General features: G+C 33.9%; 2 protein-coding genes across 2 annotated transcripts; one reads left to right on the forward strand and one right to left on the reverse strand.

Annotated features, from left to right (window-relative positions):
- The first annotated feature begins 718 nt into the window (after nucleotides 1-718).
- Nucleotides 719-7,474, forward strand: LOC107906107 (beta-galactosidase 1). The gene is made up of 19 exons (XM_016832971.2): nucleotides 719-1,295; nucleotides 1,514-1,609; nucleotides 1,734-1,846; nucleotides 1,931-1,997; nucleotides 2,205-2,297; nucleotides 2,450-2,593; nucleotides 3,128-3,216; nucleotides 3,352-3,457; nucleotides 3,539-3,626; nucleotides 3,813-3,931; nucleotides 4,025-4,189; nucleotides 4,473-4,651; nucleotides 4,829-4,938; nucleotides 5,094-5,203; nucleotides 5,289-5,399; nucleotides 5,481-5,591; nucleotides 5,827-6,032; nucleotides 6,124-6,460; nucleotides 6,853-7,474. The coding sequence occupies exons 1-19, from the start codon at nucleotides 1,113-1,115 to the stop codon at nucleotides 6,961-6,963; spliced, it is 2,538 nt and encodes an 845-aa protein (XP_016688460.2). The 5' UTR covers nucleotides 719-1,112; the 3' UTR covers nucleotides 6,964-7,474.
- A 698-nt stretch (nucleotides 7,475-8,172) lies between these two features.
- LOC107906106 (transmembrane 9 superfamily member 7) lies at nucleotides 8,173-12,566 on the reverse strand. Its single transcript, XM_041093752.1, is given in 7 exon segments — nucleotides 8,173-9,698; nucleotides 9,784-9,934; nucleotides 10,165-10,384; nucleotides 10,387-10,418; nucleotides 10,600-10,709; nucleotides 10,834-10,998; nucleotides 12,233-12,566. Coding segments are annotated over 7 exon segments (1,938 nt in total). The 5' UTR covers nucleotides 12,335-12,566; the 3' UTR covers nucleotides 8,173-8,540.
- Between the last annotated feature and the right edge of the window lie 9,707 nt (nucleotides 12,567-22,273).

The raw sequence follows: 22,273 nt of genomic DNA on the forward strand, positions 1-22,273 counted from the left end.
TCTGCCAATGATGTCCTTTCCACGGTAGTTTTCATTCATCACGGCATTAGTGGAGAGTGGAAGTAATAAGAAGTAAAAAACAGAGATAAATTTATGAGAACTGATCCTCGGATTATGTAAAGAATCTTTGTGTTTCTTTAATAAGCCAAAATAGAAGAAAATAGGGGTGTAAAAAAAGAAGATGATCAAATTAGTGAAAGGTGAACTGTATAAGTGTAGTTATTACAAGTAAATCAACTTTATATTTAGAAAGATTAATCAATCAATTTGGATCAACGATACTTTTATTTGTAGTTAGTGTAAAAATAGTAATGGTGAGAGTAGACACTGTAATAATACTATAACATGAAATATGAAGTTAGATGCACCGCATCGCTCATTCAAATTCATTTAATTAAAATTTAAATAAACAAATAAAACATCACTGATTAAATTGAAACTTCTAATTTTAAAATGAATGAATTAAAAATAAATATTTTTTTTATATAAACTCAGATGTTAACACCTCAATTGATAGCTTAACAATCAACTAAAACTAAACCTAATTTAAAACGGATAAATTAACCAAGTTAAGTGGATTATTAATTAAATTGATTAAAACTGAAGTGTGAACATCAGGGGTCCAAGAAGGCCTTCAGAAAAGGGTCCCACCCACACATTTCACTTTCAAACCCCGTGATTTAGAGGGTCTATAAATGAAGCTGCAAAACACCGGCAAAAACTCAAACCCTCTCGCTTCTCATTTGATTCACAAACTCCAAGAAAAAGAACAACCCTATTCAAGTTATAGTAAACACATTGTAATGTGCTAGGTTTTAGCTTATGTTTCCCCTTTCAATGCCTCTCATTTAAGAAAAAAGAAAAAAGGAGAGCTCAATTGTACAAACAAAAGACATAACCAGCTAGCGCCCTTTTTTCTTTTTTTTTTTTGGGTTTACTTGTCCTTGTCCCTCTTCTTTCTAAAACCATTCGTTTTTCCCACCCCTAAAAACAATCCTAGATAAAGAAGAATAGAATAAAGTGCTCAAGTGAACGAATAAGGCAAAAAAAAGGGCATTCGTTACTTTGTTTAAAAACAAGAGGGGTCATTTCTTCATATTCTTTTTTTGGCCATGGCCATCAATTCTAATTTCAAGCTTCCTATAATGTGGAATGCTTTTTTGGTTGCTCTGTTAGCTTCCTGGGTTTGTTCAGTTACTGCTTCTGTTTCCTATGACCGAAAGGCCATCACCATTAATGGCCAAAGGAGGATCCTCATTTCTGGTTCCATTCACTACCCAAGAAGCTCGCCTGAGGTATGCTTTCTCACTTCATTCTTTTTTTTTCTCTCTCCAAAATGTACTTGTTCGGGTATTTTATTTCCACTAACCCCCAAGTTTAACTATTTTTGAAGCATTTCTTTTTCATCTGAGTGTTTCCAAAGTTTCCTCTTTTATGTTAATGTAGCATGTTTAAGTTTTCTGCAAGTTGTTTGGTTGTTAAAAATATCTGGGTTTTTCTTGTTCTTTTACAGATGTGGCCAGATCTTATACAGAAGGCTAAAGAAGGAGGGTTAGATGTGATTCAGACATATGTTTTTTGGAATGGCCATGAGCCTGCACCTGGCATGGTAATGAGAAGCAACATTTTGTTAAAGAAAAAAAAAAGCCTTTTTTTTTGGGTTTAGAGGAGCTTTTGTTTTATCAAATGGCTTACTAAATTCTGAGTTTTGTCTCTATTTTTGGTTATTGTAGTATAACTTCGAAGGAAACTATGATTTGGTCAAATTTATTAAGCTGGTGAAGCAAGCAGGCCTCTATGTTCATCTCAGGATTGGACCTTATGTCTGTGCTGAATGGAACTTTGGGTAATGCTAAATATTTTATTTTCTAAAAGTTATAAAGATATTCAGGATAAAGTGTAGTTCAAGCAATGATTTTTTATTTTACAGGGGTTTTCCTGTTTGGCTCAAGTACATTCCCGGTATCAATTTCAGGACAAACAACCGACCTTTCAAGGTTAGCCAGTTTCCGTCCATCAACAGGGTTTCATTGTATTCAATTTAGTAGTGTGATTGTCAGCCAGTTTCCGTCCATCGAAAGGGTTTCTTTGTATTCAATTTAATAGTGTGATTGAATATCAGAAAAAAATGAATTTTCCGCCTTGCTGTTCTTGAATTTTTTAAAAAACCAATATACTCACATACTTTAATTGCTATGATGAAGGCTCAAATGCAAAGATTTACTGAGAAGATTGTTGGTATGATGAAAGCTGAGAGGTTGTTTGAGTCTCAAGGAGGTCCTATTATTCTATCTCAGGTAGACAATTTCAGTACATTGTAGTTATAATTAATTTCTTGATTTGGCACTTTGCTCCGAGTATTCTCACTTCTCAGTTTAAGATTGGATATTCATTGGAATGCAATGATGAACTAAGAAACAGTGCCTTATATAATCTCTGCTTTTGACAGATTGAAAATGAATATGGGCCCATGGAATACGAACTTGGAGCACCTGGTAAAGCTTACAGTGACTGGGCAGCTAAAATGGCTGTAGGACTAGGCACTGGTGTCCCATGGGTCATGTGCAAGCAAGATGATGCACCTGATCCTATTGTAAGCATACCCTGCCATTTATTCTTCAACCTTTTTTATGGAAAATTCCATATCCAACTGTAATGGCCATCATATTATATTCAATCTTCTTTAGTGGAGTTTGCTAGTGGATAGTGTGTTGTCTGCTTGTTGCTCATGGTTGAAATGAACACAGTTGTCTCACTGCACATGGCTCAGCTTTGCAATTTCCTAGTCCTATCTGTTAAGAATGTTTTTATTTTATCCTTTCTGGACTTCTGTTTTTTGTTATAATATACGGTGAGCATGTTCCTTTCAATCATTATTGCATTTGTTTGAACTTACATAGTGAGTGGTGTCAGTGAAGAAAACTGTCTCTTTTTCAATGGTCGGAGATGTCTAAACAGTTGACTATTTCTAAGTTGATTCCCAATGGCATAGACATAAGGGATAAAATTTTGATATAACCTTTTGACTTCTTGAATAATCTAGTCTTATCATGGATGGTTATTCAAGCGGAGGTGTTATTCTAAGTTAATAATTTCGAGGTTCCTTAACTTCTATCTCTTCCAACAGATTAACACCTGCAATGGTTTCTATTGTGACTACTTCTCTCCTAACAAGGCCTACAAACCAAAGATGTGGACTGAAGCCTGGACAGGCTGGTAAGCCTATTGTTTTTGTGAGGATTATCATTTTTGACTCCTTTGCTCGAAAACTACAAGTTAAAAAATATAAAGATGTCTCCTGGATGATAATTTCATTTGATTTATTTATTTTTTTTACTTTTTATGGTGTAGGTATACTGAATTTGGAGGGGCAGTTCCTTACCGACCTGCTGAAGACATGGCATTTGCTGTTGCGAGGTTTATACAGAAAGGAGGAGCCTTCATAAATTATTATATGGTAATCAACTTGCTTTTCCAATTTACCAAGTTCAATCTGGGGAAGAGTAAGTTCATATATACTTGTTATTCATCTTAACAGTATCAAGGAGGAACAAATTTTGGCCGAACTGCTGGGGGTCCATTCATTGCTACTAGCTATGATTATGATGCTCCTCTTGATGAATATGGTACGTACAGAGTATCAATGGTGCACTTTTGTAGTTGACCCTGCATCATCTACATCTAGTTTCTATTATTTTCTTAGTTTAAAACCATGCAGTCTATGTTTTCAGCCTTCATTGTGAGCGGAAATATATTTTAAGAATTAGTTCCTCGATATTGATTTGAAGAAGAACCGTTTTGTTGTCATGCAGGACTAAAGAGGCAACCAAAGTGGGGCCATTTGAAAGATTTGCATAGGGCTATAAAGCTCTGTGAACCAGCTTTAGTAAATGGAGATCCCACTGTGATTCAACTTGGAAACTATGAGGAGGTTAATACGACTTATATTTCTAAGAACCTTAGTCATAATACTGTAAATTGTTTGTATGGGAAACTTATGTATAATTCCATTTGAACCATTCAGGCTCATGTATTTAATTACAAGACCGGAGGTTGTGCGGCCTTCCTTGCGAATTACAACCCAAATTCTTACGCAAAAGTTGCCTTTAGGAACATGCACTACAACCTACCTCCTTGGTCCATCGGCATTCTTCCTGACTGCAAGAATACTGTGTATAACACTGCAAGGGTGAGAAACATCTAATAAACTTCATAATGATTTTATTCTATTTTTAGCAATATTTTATCAAGATGATTTCTGGCCAAGCATCTTGCAAAGAAAGCTTATCCAAATTAATATCACACATTCTATTTTTTGTGGTGTGTCCTATTGCTTATTTTGAGATGGCTTCCACATTGAAGTTCTTTTTGTGGAATTAATACAAGAGGAATCAGCCAATGTTTTCTCTTTTCCCTCTGTTGACAATATGAAAGAAACATGATATTGACATTTATACAAACTTTTGTAATAGGTTGGTGCCCAAATTTCACGGAAGAAGATGGTTCCTGTTCCCATGCATGGAGGATTCTCTTGGCAGGCATGCAATGACGAGACGGCTTCAGATGTTGACAGTACATTCACGATGGTTGGGTTGTTGGAGCAGATAAATACAACTAGAGATGCGACTGACTATTTGTGGTACACAACAAAGTAAGTAGTGAATAGCAATACCTCATTTCAATTTGCATCATCTGTCTTTATTCAACTTAGTTATCTCAAAGCATTCTTTTCATTCCTTGATAAATAAAAGCAAGATTCCATTAAAATCTTGTTTAATTTCCATTATTTGACTTAGTAATATTTTGTATATTCTGTTTCCATTCGCAGTGTTAAGATTGACCCCAGGGAAGGATTCTTGAAGAATGGAAAATCTCCTGTTCTCACTATCTTTTCAGCTGGCCATGCTTTGCATGTTTTTGTCAATGGTCAACTATCAGGTCAGATTGTTGTTGGTTTTATACATGTGTGTGTATTTGTTTATCTAGTGGACCACCTTATGTAGGTCGATTCTACTGTGTTGGCTTGTGGTGCCTGCTTTAAGGACAATTAGCATTTATGACATTTTTTCTTTGCCCCTAATTGGTTTTATCAGGAAGTTCCTATGGAAGTCTAGAATTCCCCAAACTAACATTCAACCAAGGTGTTAATCTGAGAGCTGGTGTCAATACAATTTCACTTCTAAGCATTGCTGTTGGTCTCCCTGTATGCTCTCTCTCTCTCTCTCTGCTGAAAGCTTCATACCTATGGAATTTGTCTACAGATTATTGAATTTGTTGTTTGAATGCAGAATGTCGGTCCACATTTTGAGACATGGAATGCTGGTATTCTTGGCCCTGTTACATTGAATGGTCTGAATGAGGGAAGGAGAGATCTCTCATGGCAGAAATGGTCTTACAAGGTATTTTTCTTGCATGCTAGTATTTATTCTCAAGTTGTTCTTATGTGCTAAGGGGTTGTTTGGTTATTTATCCCTTTGCAGATTGGCCTTAAGGGAGAAGCATTGAGTCTTCATTCACTAAGTGGTAGTTCCTCAGTGGAGTGGGCAAAGGGGTCATTAGTGGCACAGAGGCAACCACTGACATGGTACAAAGTAAGTATCTCAAAATACAACCGAACATCAGAGTCTATGACCTGCTGTCTAGAGTTGCATTACTGCAAATGTCATCATGGTTATTAAGTGTTTTCAAAGATCATATATATATTCCTGCAAAAGCGTTGCATGAATATCGTTTTGGTCATTTCTTAAAGCTTGGATCTATTGGCCCTAGAGTTGACAGTGCCTTATAGTAGTAAGCTTTTATTGACATTCTTATTAAATATTGCAGACAACTTTCAATGCTCCGGCTGGAAATGCTCCGTTGGCCTTAGATATGAATAGTATGGGAAAAGGTCAGATTTGGATAAATGGACAAAGCATTGGACGCCACTGGCCTGCATTTAAAGCATCTGGAAATTGTGGTGCCTGTAACTATGCTGGAACATTTAGGGAGAACAAATGTGGAACTAATTGTGGAGAGGCATCTCAAAGATGGTAAGAGAAACAAATTATTCTTCTTCACAGTTTCTCTTACAAGCAAAGGAGTTGTTGAGAGACTGACTTGTGGTTGCTAACTTGTATTTAGGTATCATGTTCCTCGTTCATGGCTCAACCCGACTGGGAACTTGTTGGTTGTGTTTGAGGAATCGGGTGGAGATCCAAATGGAATTTCATTGGTTCGCAGAGAAACTGACAGTGTTTGTGCTGATATCTATGAGTGGCAACCAACCCTAATGAATTACGAGATGCAAGCCTCTGGTAAAGTCAACAAACCCCTAAGGCCAAAAGTCCATTTAGAGTGTGATGCAGGGCAGAAAATCTCGGCTGTAAAGTTTGCTAGCTTTGGAACTCCTGAAGGGGTCTGTGGAAGCTACCGTGAAGGAAGCTGTCATGCTCACCACTCATATGATGCTTTTAATAGGGTATGTTCCATTCGCTTACTCTTTTTCATCTTGTTTTATTGTTGGAATAGCGGATAATAAACCCTTGATTGAGTTGTGAAAACTCTGGATTTTGCTACATGTTCAGATTTTAAGCTTTTTCTGGCAATCCTTACTAGCAATGCAAGTCTATGAATTCTCCCATTCTGATTGGTTTTCCTTCCCCCTTCGGATATATACACCAAACTATCTGAGTCACCTATTCCATCCCGAAATAACATTACTAGCAAATTAATGGCGGACTAACAACCAAGGAACTTGAAAATCTCAACATCTACATTTTCCAACCATGTTAACTTTTTGTCTCCACTCTTTACTGCTCTTGTTTCGTGTCATAGCTCTTTGAACATTGACCTGTGTCTTTGTCCTTGCAGCTTTGCTTAGGACAGAACTTCTGCACAGTGACCGTAGCTCCTGAAATGTTTGGAGGAGACCCGTGTCCTAGTGTCATGAAGAAGCTCTCAGTGGAGGTCATTTGCAGCTGATGGAGCTCATCAGAAAGTACATGAAATAAACATGGTTCTTCATTGTTCTTTCTCAATCCAACATGTCATTCTGCACTTTTTCGGGTTATTTTGGATAAATAAGCCCACAATCCCCAGATCACAACACCAACCATTTGTTTTGGCATTCCCAGGTGAAGTTGTACAAATGCACAACACACCCCCTGGGTATAATAAGCTCTTATATAAATTGTGAAAAATGATTGGAGATAAGCTCTATGTATATATACAATTTGTTCGTTCTGCATGATATACAGAAGGAAGCAGTGATCGGAGCCAGTAGAAGCTCATTGAGACGACAGTTTATACTGAGTCCATGTGCAAAGGTTTTTGTTGTTTAGGATATTGAAAGCCTCTGGTTTGTAGTAAAAATCTATTGCCGTTGTAATCTATTTTAACTTCTTGGGAAGCAATCCCTTTATTGCTTTGTACTTTGTAATTGTAAGAATAGCTTGAGAATGCAATAAAATCTAGTATTTCAAGATTGTCTCAAGTAACTTTCCTTTACCCGTTATGCTCACTGATGTATTTCTTATATTTTCTGCCCTTCAAAGGCCTATCAAAGTGAAACTAGTCAATGAATGGTAACATTCTCCAACTGAAGTTATTCAACCCTACATGATGCACAGCTTGCCAAAGAGTCTCATGTGCTGATATTCAGCCATCCACCAGCAATGGTCGCCACTTTTCGAGACCCTCTAACACCAATGTGTGCTGGAATATCTTTGATATTTGTTGGGGGTATACTTGTTCTTGGTAAGGAGTCAAGGTTCGAGATAGCTTTATTCTATTTTGCTCAAACAATTTGCTTTCAATATTGTAGCCTGTGGAATATAAGGGTTGGTGTTATTGTGAATTTTTACAAACTTGAAAAATAATAATATTTTTTTGAAAAAGGAATTTACAACTAACTAGCTAGTCCACGTATAATTTTCCCACGATGAGACTTAAATTTGTCCCAAGCCTTTGGCACTAACAATGAAAACAAATTTTGAATGCGAAGGAAATTGGTATTTAAAGGGAGTTGATAAATGCATTTAATTTGAGCTAACCTGTTTGTTTATTATGCTGCGAGATTTCCCAGAAAGGAGAATGGAAATGGGGTCAAGGTTCAAGCTAGATTAATATATATATATATAGTGCAATAAACATATCGAACAACAACAACAAAAAGAAATAGTGTAATAAACATGAGTTTAAACTTATCATATTTGTATTTAAAATGAATTCGTAAGTTCCTCTTTTTTCTGTTGAGATTATTATTTAAGTATCAAAATATCTAAAGACTAGATAACAAATTTTACTCCTTGCAGAGACTACATAAAAGAGTATGGTTACATAAGTTTTAACAGTGTAGACAAGATAACAAGCTAAGATACCCTAAAATGAGCAAAAATATAAAGAGACTGTCGAGACAATAGGACATGAAAATTTTCTGTAGCATATGTTTGTTTTTTGTTTTTTTTTTCCAAAATAATCTCTGCAAAATGCTTTCGTCTCATACAGCCTGTAAATTCTCGCATCGGTCTGGTCATGTTTCTACATTCTCATCTCCAGTCTCAGTCAATTTTCACAGAGGAATAGATCTTTCTAACAAACCAAAAGCAAGCATAGAAACCAATGGTTCCTGTCAGGACAAAGAAGGCATATGAAACGATTACCATGTAGCCAAAGTAAAGGATGCCTGAAACTAGCTTGGTGATCTCCAACTTGGTAAAGAAGTAGAAAATCGAGTACAGGAAAAGGTAAAATGCAGAGGAGCCAGCGGTCAAGTACGATCTCCACCACCAATAGTAGTCTTCACTGCACAACTGGAAGTAGCATAGCACGATTGTTATCTCCGCGCAGGTGATTATTAGAATAATGAATACTATGAAAAGGAAACCAAAGATGTAATAGAACTGGTTCAGCCAGATTGATGTCAAGATGAAGAAGAGCTCGATAAATACAGCCCCAAAAGGAAGAATCCCTCCAATGAGTATAGAGAAGAGTGGCTTCATGTACCATGCCTGCTCTGGTATCTGCCTGGGAATTTTGTTGGTCTTCACAGGGTCTTCAATGGCTGGCTTTTTGAAACCCAAGTAACTGCCAACAAAGACCAATGGAACTGATATACCAAACCATAAACAAACAAGAGCGATCATTGTCCCAAATGGCACTGCACCAGAAGATTGCTCTCCCCAAATTAGTGCATTCAGCACAAAGAAGATGACAAATAGGACACCAGGAAACATAAATGCTGTTTTTAAAGTATTCCTCTTCCACTCCGTGCCCTTGAACATTTTGTATAGACGTGCTGAAGAGTAACCGGCAAATATTCCCATGAAAACCCACAAGAGAACCATAGCAGTCATAAGCCCTCCACGATTGGAAGGAGATAAGAAACCCAGCAATGCAAATATCATTGTTACAAGCGTCATAGCAAAGATCTGGACACCTGTACCAACATAAACGCAGAGTAAACCATAGTTGCTTGGAGCCCTAAAGACATCTCCATGGACAAGTTTCCATCCAGTTTCTTCCTGAGCCTCATCTTGGGTTTCCAATTGATTGTAGTTTGAAATATCTTTATACAATGTTCTCATCATGATCATGGCTACCATGCCAGAGAGGAAGAGAACAATCATCAATGAGTTTATGATGGAGAACCAGTGGATCTGATCATCATTCATCAGAAGGTATGTGTCCCAACGAGAAGCCCATTTGATATCACTCTCCTGCAGAAAACCAAAAGTCAACCTATGCATTAGGATATGCAGTGTAAAAAGATCAATTAAGAAAGAGAAAGAGGAGGCAGAATACCTTGAAAGTTACATCATATGTGAAGACAACCTCCTTCCCTAGGTTGACTTCTTGTGGAACAGTGCTACCTGGAACTAGATTTTTGGTATCCTTATTGCATGTTGTCACTTGGGGATTCTTCTCATCCCATTCTTTGTATTCGTGATTAATGCTGTTGATAAGAGCCACACAGTGAACAATAATGAAACAAGTCAGTCCTCTAATAACCAACGGAAAATATCCTTTATCTGATTATGATGAGTTTTCAGAAGCAAAAAGAAAACAATAGAAGTAGAACATTGAATTGCACGATTTGGCATTTGTCCTACCTAATAATAAATACAGTTCAACTAAATGTAAAAGAAAAAAACTGAACAAAAAGAAAGAAATTGATAAAAGAACCTGTTAGGAGTAACCTCAAATCCAACAATTCGAGCAGCATCAGTCTCAGTATCCCTGTGAAACATGACCCTGAAGCTCAAGTGGTTGTTGATGAAATACTTCTCCTCTTTGCTCTGCAAAGGCATATAGATGGTTGAGATAAAAAAAAACACATAACATAGCTTTACCAGCATCTGACACACCATGTCATATGTCGTTGACTGACTTCCATCTCTCCTTGTCTAAGAACAGCAACAGGAAGGTTGTCAAGAATCCTGAGCATCAAGTTCAGATAATTTAGTATAAACAAGCATCAAAAACGTATTAGCCACAAATGGAGAGAAAAAGGACAGTGGTAGGGAACCAAACATTAAAACAAAAAGAGGTAAAACCACACAAATGCATCTCCCTAGAGGGAAAGGAACAAGGAAACATGAACCGTTACTTGTTACTTACATATTAACGCGATATTCATCATCAATTTTTTCCTTGAAGTTCTTTGTAGATTCTGCATCAAGTTTTATTCGACAGACTACTTTGCAAGGCTGATCCTCCCTCATTTCAAACTAAAGCAAAAACATGATAAACAATGAAATAAGAATTGCAGATACAATCTAAAAAGCTTTTAGTTAAATACAACTTGTCAGCAACAACAAGGAAACAACACCACAAAAGGTCACAGATGCGCACAGTGTAGACAGAGTTCTCTATGCGATCACCACGTAGCACCTCACCCAAATTTTCAGCATTGTTCACAATCTTGGGTGGCTTACAATAATTTAAGAAGTAATAGTCGTATGGGAGTTGAGTCTTTGTAGATGACAATTTGTTCACTTTTACATAAAGGGGATCACCCTGTCCAGAATCAGAAAAAGGAAATTTTAAGATGTATGACAATTAAGAATAACAAAGAGATGAAAACTATAAGAAAAAAGATCATTAAAAAAATTCCGAACAATATAATCCAAATAACCCTGCCACAGATCCCTTGCCCCAAAAAATTATAAAGGTGGAGTAATAGTACCCTAGAGAAGCATGCAAAATTGTAACCAATTCACCAATTTTTAAACTCTATGAACTGGTCGTCCAAGCACCACGTGAATTTTTAACACTAAATACACTTTTATGTTTCTGGCCATATAGTCATTAATCTCTTGGAACTTGAAAAACTATGACCTCTGTATAGTTTTGGAAATTCATTGGCAAAAAGGAAATACAGTGTAAGGGAGCACATCCTTAATTTCAGAAGATATTAAGAAACACAAAAAGTAAGATCTTGACAAAGAATGAAATCGCTTTCATTTCTTCGTATCATATCAGTGATCATTATCATTGAAATGGAGAGCTCAACCAGCTTCTAACCCCACACTAAAAGCTCCCCTGGGTCAAAATTCTAAAGCTATAAGCCATATTCAAAAATAATAATGCATCACAGTGAATTACACTAAGAATCTAAAACTATATTGCATTAGGTATCTGCACATAGTTGCTATTCACATTAAGCAATCAGGGCTCAGGAGACATGGTGCTTCTTGGACATCATACATCTGCGCAACTTAAACATGTAGATTGAACTAGCACAATTACTAACCGCAATTGGCATTACATCTTTAAAGCCAAAAATAAGTTCAACATTGTTCAAAAACCCGACACAGTAGCTAAATCTCTATGCACTTTATGATTCTCTAAGCCTTAAGATTCAAAAATAAACAAAGGGTATTAGCACATATGTCGAATTTCTCTTTAATTTAACTTCAGTGATTTTCTCTAACTGAAATGCTTTGCTCAGCTTACGCTGTAACTAGCCCAACATTTCAGAATCAAAATTTAAAAAAAAAGAAAAGAAAAGCAAAGCAAAGGCAAATTTACCAGTAAAACGAAAAATCAACTCTAAATCTAAATATAAAACAACCGATTTAGAAGAAATGAACCAGAAACACATCAGATCAGACCTCAAAAACACTAGATCCAACAACTCCCATCCTCATTATCGAAAAACAAAAATGACCGACATATCAACACGAACACTAACGATTGAAGAGAGCAAAGATAAACCCAGAGAGAGGTGGAGAAAAGAAAAAGAGGGTACCCTTTGGAAATCGCGAGGGGCAACACCAGGGAGATAGAAGGAGTGAGCAGAGGATAGCAGCAGAAAAAAAGCGAAGAAAAGAGTCTTTCTTTTGGTACCCATTTTTCTTCTTCTTCTTCTTCTTCTTTGAGAGATAGAGGAGAGTTGAAAGAGTTTGAGAGATTGGATAATATAAAGCCTTTTGGAAACTGTTATACCAAGCAATGATGGAAAGATGGTATACGTACTGAAATACTGCACCAGAGCTTCTACCAATTTCTGTTTAATAATTGAGCAAAGGAAATGCAACCTTATTGGTGTTCCTAATCCTATTTAATTGGCGAGACACAGAATCAAACTGTCTTCTAATTCAAGACCCTGCATTATTATTTCTCAACCAATTTTACTGCTGTAATTCTCTTCCACTAAATGGTTTCCTAAAATCAGGCGTTGCTTTATTAAAATTAGATCACGTGTCTGTGTGAAACCATCGGGTAAATTTTGAATCGATTCATGGATTTTTGAAATAGTGAATGTGGGCGAACCAGGAATGATTTCTTCTTTGAATGTGGCGTATTTACCAACATTCCTCTCATTCCCTTCTTTTACCATCCAATCCAAACGAAAGAAAAAAAATACGATATTAATATCAATATCGAATATTAAATGCTGACTCCCTAATTAATTTATTTTGAGATTTCTTTTAAATTTGTACTTTAAACTAATATAATTTTACAAAATACTGAAAGATATAAGCACTTTTATAATAAATTTTATTATTTAAAAAATATATTTTTATCTTCTTTTAAGTAAATTCGTAATACCAATTCAATTAATACTTAAATATAATATAAATTAGGGATAAATATCAAAACTACATATGAACTTTAATTCAATATACACTTATACATATTAAATGTTGATTTTAATTTAAATGTGTACATAAAACTTTGATATTGATTCAATTATATATATTTAAAGAAATAAATTAATCAAATTAATTTTATATTATATAAGTGTAATTTTTTGTATATATAATATGTAAACATAAAATGATTTTGTATGAATAGTGATATTAGTTATTTGTAAAAATTAAATCAAATCAAAATATTATTTATATAATTTCATAAAGTTATACACATCAAATAAAAAATTATATATAATTTTTAAATTTATCCCAATAAATTAATAATGAAATTTAATGGTTAAACAATCAATAAAACATTAGTTGGATTTTAACTTAATCAAATTTTCTATAAAAAAAATACTTAATACATAAAATATTATTAAAATAAGTTAAATATTATATAAATATGTGACTGCGGTTGCTTTTTTTTTAGTTTATTTCCTTAAAGAAAACCTTAACAAGTGACATTAGAACAATAATCAGTGGTAAAGAAAAGTAGGTGACAAGCAATGTATGCATAGCATTCAAGATTTATATCCCTAGTCCCTACTACGCTTCTTAGAGATCAGATCTAGTTTCTATAACGGAAGACTTAAGAATAAAAAAAGCTGCTTTACTATTTTTACTCTGTTTTTCACATGCCAAAGTGGGATTTATATGTTTTATATTTGGAACTTTATGGACCCATCAATCCAATATACTTTTGTTATTATTTTTTGAACCATATTATTATAGATTTTGATACATTTTTTATACAATGTCTAAAATTATTTATAGCTCCCTCAACCCTTTAAATAGAAAGATAACGTGCTTTAGCATGCTCAAATTCATGTTTTTCTACACTGACAACAATATTGATACTAATCAAATTAAGACTTAATCGATAATTATAATTTAATTACTTAACCGATCCCATTTGGAAAAAAAATATAATAAATCAAATTAGATATAGTCCGTCCAATCATCATTCAAGTTTGTATTTGTTAGGCACCAAAATCTCTTTTCCCCTGGAAGGAAATGTTTAAAGTTGACACCATATAATATGAGGAATTTATATAATGTCACATTTATCTATTGATAGATGAAAAACATTCTCTTATCTTATTCTAATATTTATTTTATTATTTAAGTTTTTTTTATCCAGTTTATTATAGAAATTATAAAAATATCTTTCGAAATTCTAATAAATTATATTATTTGAGAGTATTTTAATCTTTTTATTAATATATATGTCAATCAAGTAAGTAAAACTTTTAACCTACCACTTAGTTAAAATTTTATTTTGATATATCTTATTACCTCATTCGATTGTATATATTAATAATATGGTACAAATTTCATGTGTTATTATTAATTAGTTTCAAACCATACATTTCATTATTTATTGTATGTTATTTTTAAACACACATTTATATTTTAAATTTGTGGTTTTCTACACATATACGAGTGTGATAAGATTTTTAGTTAAAACAAAACATTTGCTTTTCTTACATAAATTTTGGTTTATTACAAATTAATCAATTTCGTGGGTGTATAGCTCTTGTCCTCGTGTTAGTATTATAGTACATATTAGTATCTATGTGTTGGGTGTACCATTTTAAATTTATTAATGTTTTTAAAGGTTTTTCATATATATTTATAATTTAATTTTTAGTTTTTTAATAAAATATAAATTATATTCATATATATATGCAAATAATAAATTTTAAAATTATTAATTAAGACAATAACTTAATTTAATAATTATATTTTAATTTTAAATGTAATTAAAAAATGAAATGATTAAGATAAAAAATGATTTAAAATATTAAAAATTGTATTAACATGTATAAGTTGGTATGCACCGCCGGTATAAGGTGATATTAGTTAAAAAATATATCAAAGTTTTGATGAAAATAAAATTTAGATTACTTGGAACCATTTTATGACAAACAATACATAACGGCCTATCCGATATTTACTATCAAAATATAAATATCACACATTTTATTAATGTTTTATAGGATGAATCTTTTTATTAACCCCAAAAAGTAGGAATACTTTACCACAAAGTCATCAAAAGGATCGTAGGGAATGAGTTTGCTGCAGATTAAAGTCATGCAACATGAATCTCCCAACATTGAACACAACAGAAAATCATTATAACCAAACACTCCATAAGCCCAACACATATACGTCACCCCCGTCTTAACAAACAACATGCCCCAAAATATCATCCTGTATGATCGATGGAGGGAAACACCCTTGAATTGTTACGACTTTAATTAAGATTTGATGCTAACAGTATCCATAAACTCCTTATCCTTTTCCATGGCTTCAAATGTCTCCACTGGAAGGCAAACTTCAATGTCAATGCTTCCGTCTTCCTTCCCAGATTGCACCGTGGCCCTCCCATCGAACTTGTTCCCTGGCCCGCTCCGTATTGCCACCGACCTTCCCAATCCGGTGTTGCCCCCATAGATATCGAATCGAGGTGAACCGCTCGTCACCACAGCGATATTTGGCGCTAGATTGCTCAATCTAGTTAGCTTAGGACATCGTTTCCAACATTCAAAGAAACTTCTAAGCTTTTCCTCGTGGCAGGAAGCCACCAACTTGTTCATTTGCCACGCCGCGTTGCCGAGTCCATTGTCTAGTGTCACGGGCCGCAGTTCAAAGCCCGTGACCATCGCATCAAATGCATCCAATGGAGGTCTACTGTTTCGATGAGAATCATTTGGCCCGCAAGAACTGACCCGATTCAAGAAGCTATTGGAGAAGCCTGTCAGATTGAAGCTTGGTTGGCCCGATAATGAAGATTTGGCAACTTAGGCTAATTTGGTAACTAATCTTAGAAGATTGAGGGAATCATATCTTGTAAATATTAGATTAGATTTGATATGACATATCTTGTAAATCCCTAAAATCAAGAGATATGGTTAATCTCGTCCGTAAATGTAAACGTATCTTGACCGTCGGTTTTGGGGGAGCTCAACTATAAATAGAGAGTCTCTCCCTCATTTGTACTCACTCCATTCATTGTTTCATTATTCTTTATGAATAAGAGAATATTGAGAGTATTTACTCAAACACTTAGTGCATGTGCGCTTTTTTTGTCGTTCTTTGTAGCTTCTTTTGGCATAATTCGCTTCCGCTCTTTAACTTGGTGCCTTGGAGGAGTTCTTAATGAATCATCACTTGAGTAAATGCTGACTTAGGCGAGTTTGGACGAACGGATCGCCTAAGGGCGCATGGATTGCGAGACAAAAGATCTAGCCCCGTGACATTAGCAGCTCATTGACTTTCATAGTTACAGTCTCGATTTGCAAAGTATTCCCAAAGTATGCTTCGGACAGACCCCGAATCCGTTTCCTAGCATCGATCAGCAAGCAATAGCTAGTTTCTTGATCGGGGTCAATCTTCTTGTTGCAAACGATGGATTGCCATAAGTGTAACACCCCTAACCCGTCTCCGTCGCCGAATCAGGGTTACGAGGCATTACGAAACCAAGCTCACATAAACATAACTTTAATATCTAATTCCAAATGCAAGTCCAATTCATGAACATATATAATCAAATTCAAGCATGGAAGTTAAACTCTTTTCGCATTGCTATTTACACAATAGGATTCAAAATTATCCAAAACATTATCAAGCCTATACATGCCATAAGATCGAGTTCAAATATTTAACAAAATACCAAAAGAAGTCGATAGTGTGATGGGCGGTGCTGATGATCCCCGAGCTCGTAACGCGTCTCCAAAAAAAAAATCTATAAAAACGAATGAACGAAAGCAAACAAAGTAAGCTTTTATAGCTTAGTAAGTCTACAGCATATCTATAATACATATAAAAGAATCATATAATTCTTTAAGTAAATTTATTGAAATTACAATCATCAAATATGATTACTAATCAAACACTACTTTATTGAGTCATTTTGTTTAAGTCTAAAAGGATGTATATTTATCTAATACACATAAACGGACAAATGTATATACATTATATGCATATAATCAAGTTACTAGCATAATCCTTAACAGCATATACTGATTTCTAGGGTACTTATTGTTCGCACTTCATCGAATCCATTTAAATACAACTATTCAACTACATATATCAAAAGCCAAATTTTTATGCTTATCATCCATAAATGCCGAATGCACATATGCACCTATACCCATCTATGCCGAATGCGTAGATACATACACTTATTTTCACCTATGCCGAATGCATACACATAAATATATCCACCTATGCCGAATGCAACATATATATATATATACATATCTAACAATTGCTTAGACCAAATATATGTATATATATATGCTCATCAAGTTAATATGACTAAAATCATGTGATTGAACATTTATGTATACATCGATTTCATATAATCAAAATCATAGAGGTATCAATTGTATATTATCACATGCTTTAAACGGATTCACCGGCATTTAGCCTGCTAGGTTTTAAAACCTGATTCAATACACCGGCTCTTAGCCTGCTAGACTTATAGTCCGAAATGTGTCACCGGCATTAAGCCTGCTAGACTTATAGTCTGAAATGTGTCACCGGCATTAAGCCTGCTAGACTTATAGTCTGAAATGTGTCTGTAACACCCCTTACCCGTATCCAACACCGGAATAAGGTACGAGGCATTACCAAAACACATACACTTGTAAACGTATTTAACCGAGTTATAAAATTTCATCAAAATTAAAACTTTCAAAATAATTAACATGTTTCTATAACTTTTCACAATATATCCTCAAAATATTATAGTCATAATAATTAGGGCCTGCGAGACCCGATACATCCTCATGCAATTTAATGCTTCATTTCCATTTCATTCAATTCGCAATTTCTCATGCTCATAATTTAAATCATATCACTAGCAATTTCCATTTAATTCACGTACAATTCAATGACATCAAATTCAAAACTAATACGTATTTACCATTTAACTCAATGTTTATTGATTATACCATTCAATAACACATTTATGTAATTCTCAATTTAGCAATGAAAATATCACTTTAGTTTGAATAACAACATCGTCCCGATATAAATACACTACCACTTATCCATTTACTTTAATTCTTTTGGGCCCATTTGTCACTTACCATCCTTAATCAAATTACGGAACGGTCACAGAAAATTGAGTACTTCACTTTCACTTTGCCATAGTATAACTATGGTCTTACGTATGATCACTTATCACTTGTCCCTGATCAGATAAGTGTAGCCACCTATCACTTTGTTTCTTGATCAGATAAGTGTAGCCACTTATCACTTTGTTTCTTGATCAGATAAGTGTAGCCACTTATCACTTTGTCTCTTGATCAGATAAGTATAGCCGAAGCTATCACTTATCACTTTTCACTTGTCACTTGATCAGATAAGTGTAGCCGAAGCTATCACTTATCACTTTGTCACTTGATCAGATAAGTATAGCCGAAGCTATTACTTATCACTTTCCACTTGTCACTTGATCAGATAAGTGTAGCTAAAGCTACCACTTATCACTTTGTCACTTGATCAGAAGTACTCAAATCCGGCGTTCCGCTCAATTTGATCATTTATTCATATATCAGGCTTACCAACATGTGTTAATTCATAAACCATTCATGGTATTATTTCATGCCAAATCATATATTTCCCAATTTCCCTCCTCCTCCTCTCCATTCCACATCCTTAATGTGTATAACACACTTAAACAACATTAACCATAATTTCAATATTCACTAACATGTATATTCAAAGCTGTTTATCCGAGTCAGAGTCACTAAATTATTTTTATCCGGAGCTAAAGAGCTCCAAATTAAGATCTGTTAATTTTCCCTGAAACTAGACTCACATATCTTCATACCATAAAATTTTCATAATTTTTGGTTCAGCCAAATAGTACAGTTTATTCTTTAAAGTTTCCCCTGTTTCGCTGTCTGACAGTTCTGACCACTCTTCACTAAAAATTAATTATCTCATTGTACAGAATTCGGATGATGTTTTAGCTTGTTTCTTCTAAAAATAGACTCATTAAGGATTCTAACCATATAAACTATAACTCATAATCATTTTTGTACAATTTTTAATGATTTTCCAAAGTCAGAACAGGGGAACTCGAATTCATTCTGACCTTGTCTCACAAAATCTATTATATCTCATGATTTACAATTCCATTGCTCACATCATTTCTTTTATAAGAAACTAGACTCAATAAGCTTTAGTTTCATATTTTATTCATCCTCTAATTCAATCTCTACAATTTTTGGTGATTTTTCAAAGTTACACTACTGCTGCTGTCCAAAACTGCTTTAGTGCAAAATGTTGATTTCCATTTTGCCCCAAATTTCACAGTTTATACAATTCGGTCCTTTCTCAATTAACCCATCAATTAATCTAATTTTCTCAATTAGTACTTTACTAGACATTATAAGTTGTTACACAACTATTGAAATTCAGAATTTCCACATATAACTCTATCTTCAAACTCTTTTACTATTAGGTCCCAAACATTCACTTTCTATTCAATTCTTTCAATAAATCAGCATATGAACAATTTAAAACTCTAATTTCATGCTAAATCATCATATACTTCCAGCACATATTCATATCAACTTTCAACTTCTTTCATAAAATCAAAACTAATGGATTTAACAAGTGGACCTAGTTGTAAAAGTCATAAAAATACAAAAATTTCAAGAAATAGTCAAGAATTGAACTTACTTGTAATAAAAATATGAAGAACCAGCTTGAAGAAGCCCTTCCATGGTGTTTTAGCTGATGAGAATTCAGAAAAATGAAGAGAAATCTAGATAATTCCACTTGGGTCCTAACTTTATTAAGCAAATTTTGCAATTTTCCAATTTTGCCCTTAATTCTCCTTACTTTCTTGCTGATTTCATGCCTCTGCCGTCCAGCCCAAATAGACCTTGGGTCTATTTGCCTTTTAAGCCCTCTTCCTTTTATCATTTAAGCTATTTAATTATTTCCCAAAATTTTGCATTTGTTACAATTTAGTCCTTTTTGTTCAATTAATTATCGGAACTTTAAAATTTCTTAACGAAACTTTAATACTAACTTTTTAACACTCCATAAATATTTATAAAAATATTTATGGCTCAGTTTAAAATCCCCGAGGTCTTGATACCTCATTTCGATTCTAATTATTTTAATATTTATTTCTAGTGCACTATTCACTATTTCAAAAATTTTCCTAACTTCATATTTAACTTATACTTACTAAATTAATAATATTTTCTACCCATTTGTCGAATTTAGTGATCTCGAATCACCGTTCCGACACCTCTGAAAATTCAAGCAATTACATTTTTTTTTCGTCGGATTTGTGGTCCCGAAACCACTGTTCCGACTAAGCCTAAAATCGGGCTATTACAGTGTCACCGGCATTAAGCCTGCTAGACTTATAGTCTGAATTATGTCACTAACGATAAACCGAATGATACTGAGCTTTAACAAAAGAATCTCAATTCATAGGAGTTGTATATCATAATGGTATATAGAATTCACATAAAAATTCAGCTCAATAATTTATAAACTATATCCTTAACCCACATCGGTATAAAAAGTTCAGTCATCAAATTCAACTCAATATCTAAATTATACATCCGAATATATATATATATATAACTTAACACATTGAAGCATACTATTAATATCGTACTTTCGAACACATTAAGATAATCCAAGCTAATAATTTCATCTCTTCAACCCCGTTCAAGAACCTTTACAAGAACATACATACCTAATCGAATCTCCCTTTTTCATATATAAGTTTCATACTTAAATTTATCACAAGAACATATACATGCATAGTTGCATAGTCGAACCCCTTATAAACTTGTATAAATGGCATACCTAAGTTCAATACGAGAACATATAGATGTAGATTTGCATAATATATATATAATTCACTCATACTTTTAATTATTTCAACTATCATATTTTTAATTATAATTCATCCAAAAACAGCTCATATACTTATTTATATACTGATTTTATGACATTAAATAGCTAATAGACTTACCTCGGATATCAGCAAACACGATCGACTATTCGATTATCTTCGACTTCCCCCGATCCAAATTCGTTTTCTTCGTTCCTTGATCTAAACATAGTTAAATTTAACCTTTTTATTCATCAAAACATTCATTTGAGTCCAACAATACATAAATGGGAAAATTACCATTTTGCCCTAACATTTTACACTTTTTGCAATTTAGTCCTTTTTGCACAAAACACAAAATACACAAAATTTGCCCATAACACACAAGGGCCGAATATTCATGGTTCTCATACAAGTCCACACATTGCATTTATTTCACATTTTAGTCCCTCAAAAATTTATTTTCACAATTTAGCCCTAAATACTCAAATTCATAAAAAATACCAATACAAAACATGTTAATCTAAGACATATCTTCCATTATTCATCATCAAACATCCCAAAACACAAATATTCATCAATGGCATAATTCAAAATATTCATCAATTCACAAAATTAAGACATGGGTTTGAAGTATTCAAAGCAACGATCTCAAAAACGTAAAAATTATCAAAAACTAAAATCAAACTAACCTTGAATTGAAATCCCTAAGATGGCCGAATGCTAAAGCTTGAAGAACAAAGTTTCTTTCTTTTTGTTTCGGTGATACGAACAATGAAGAAAGAAAAAAAACTTATTTCTTTTATGTTTTAATGATATAATAATATAATATTATACTATTACTATTATAACTTTTATATTTAATATATAAAAAGTATATATTAACTATCATTGCCGTCCACTATCTTTTAAAATGGGCTAATTGCCCTTTAAGAACCTCATATTTAAAAGCCACCATCAAATAAGCACTTTACACCTTAATAATCAAACTTCACATTTTATGCAATTTGATACTTTTGTCAATTAAACACATAAACAACAAAATTAATTCACGAAACTTTCACACATTTAAATTCACACATCATAAACACACAAAATAATATTAAAATATTTTTCAGACTCGGATTTGTGGTCCCGAAACCACTATGTCCAATTAGAGTCAAAATTGGGCTGTTACAACTCTCCCCCCCTTTAGGGATTTTCGTCCCCGAAAATCTTACCGGTGAATAGGTTTGGATAACGCTCCTTCATTGTATCCTCTGACTCCCAA

Source organism: Gossypium hirsutum, chromosome D05, assembly GCF_007990345.1.
Source record: "Gossypium hirsutum isolate 1008001.06 chromosome D05, Gossypium_hirsutum_v2.1, whole genome shotgun sequence".
Lineage (NCBI taxonomy): Eukaryota > Viridiplantae > Streptophyta > Magnoliopsida > Malvales > Malvaceae > Gossypium > Gossypium hirsutum.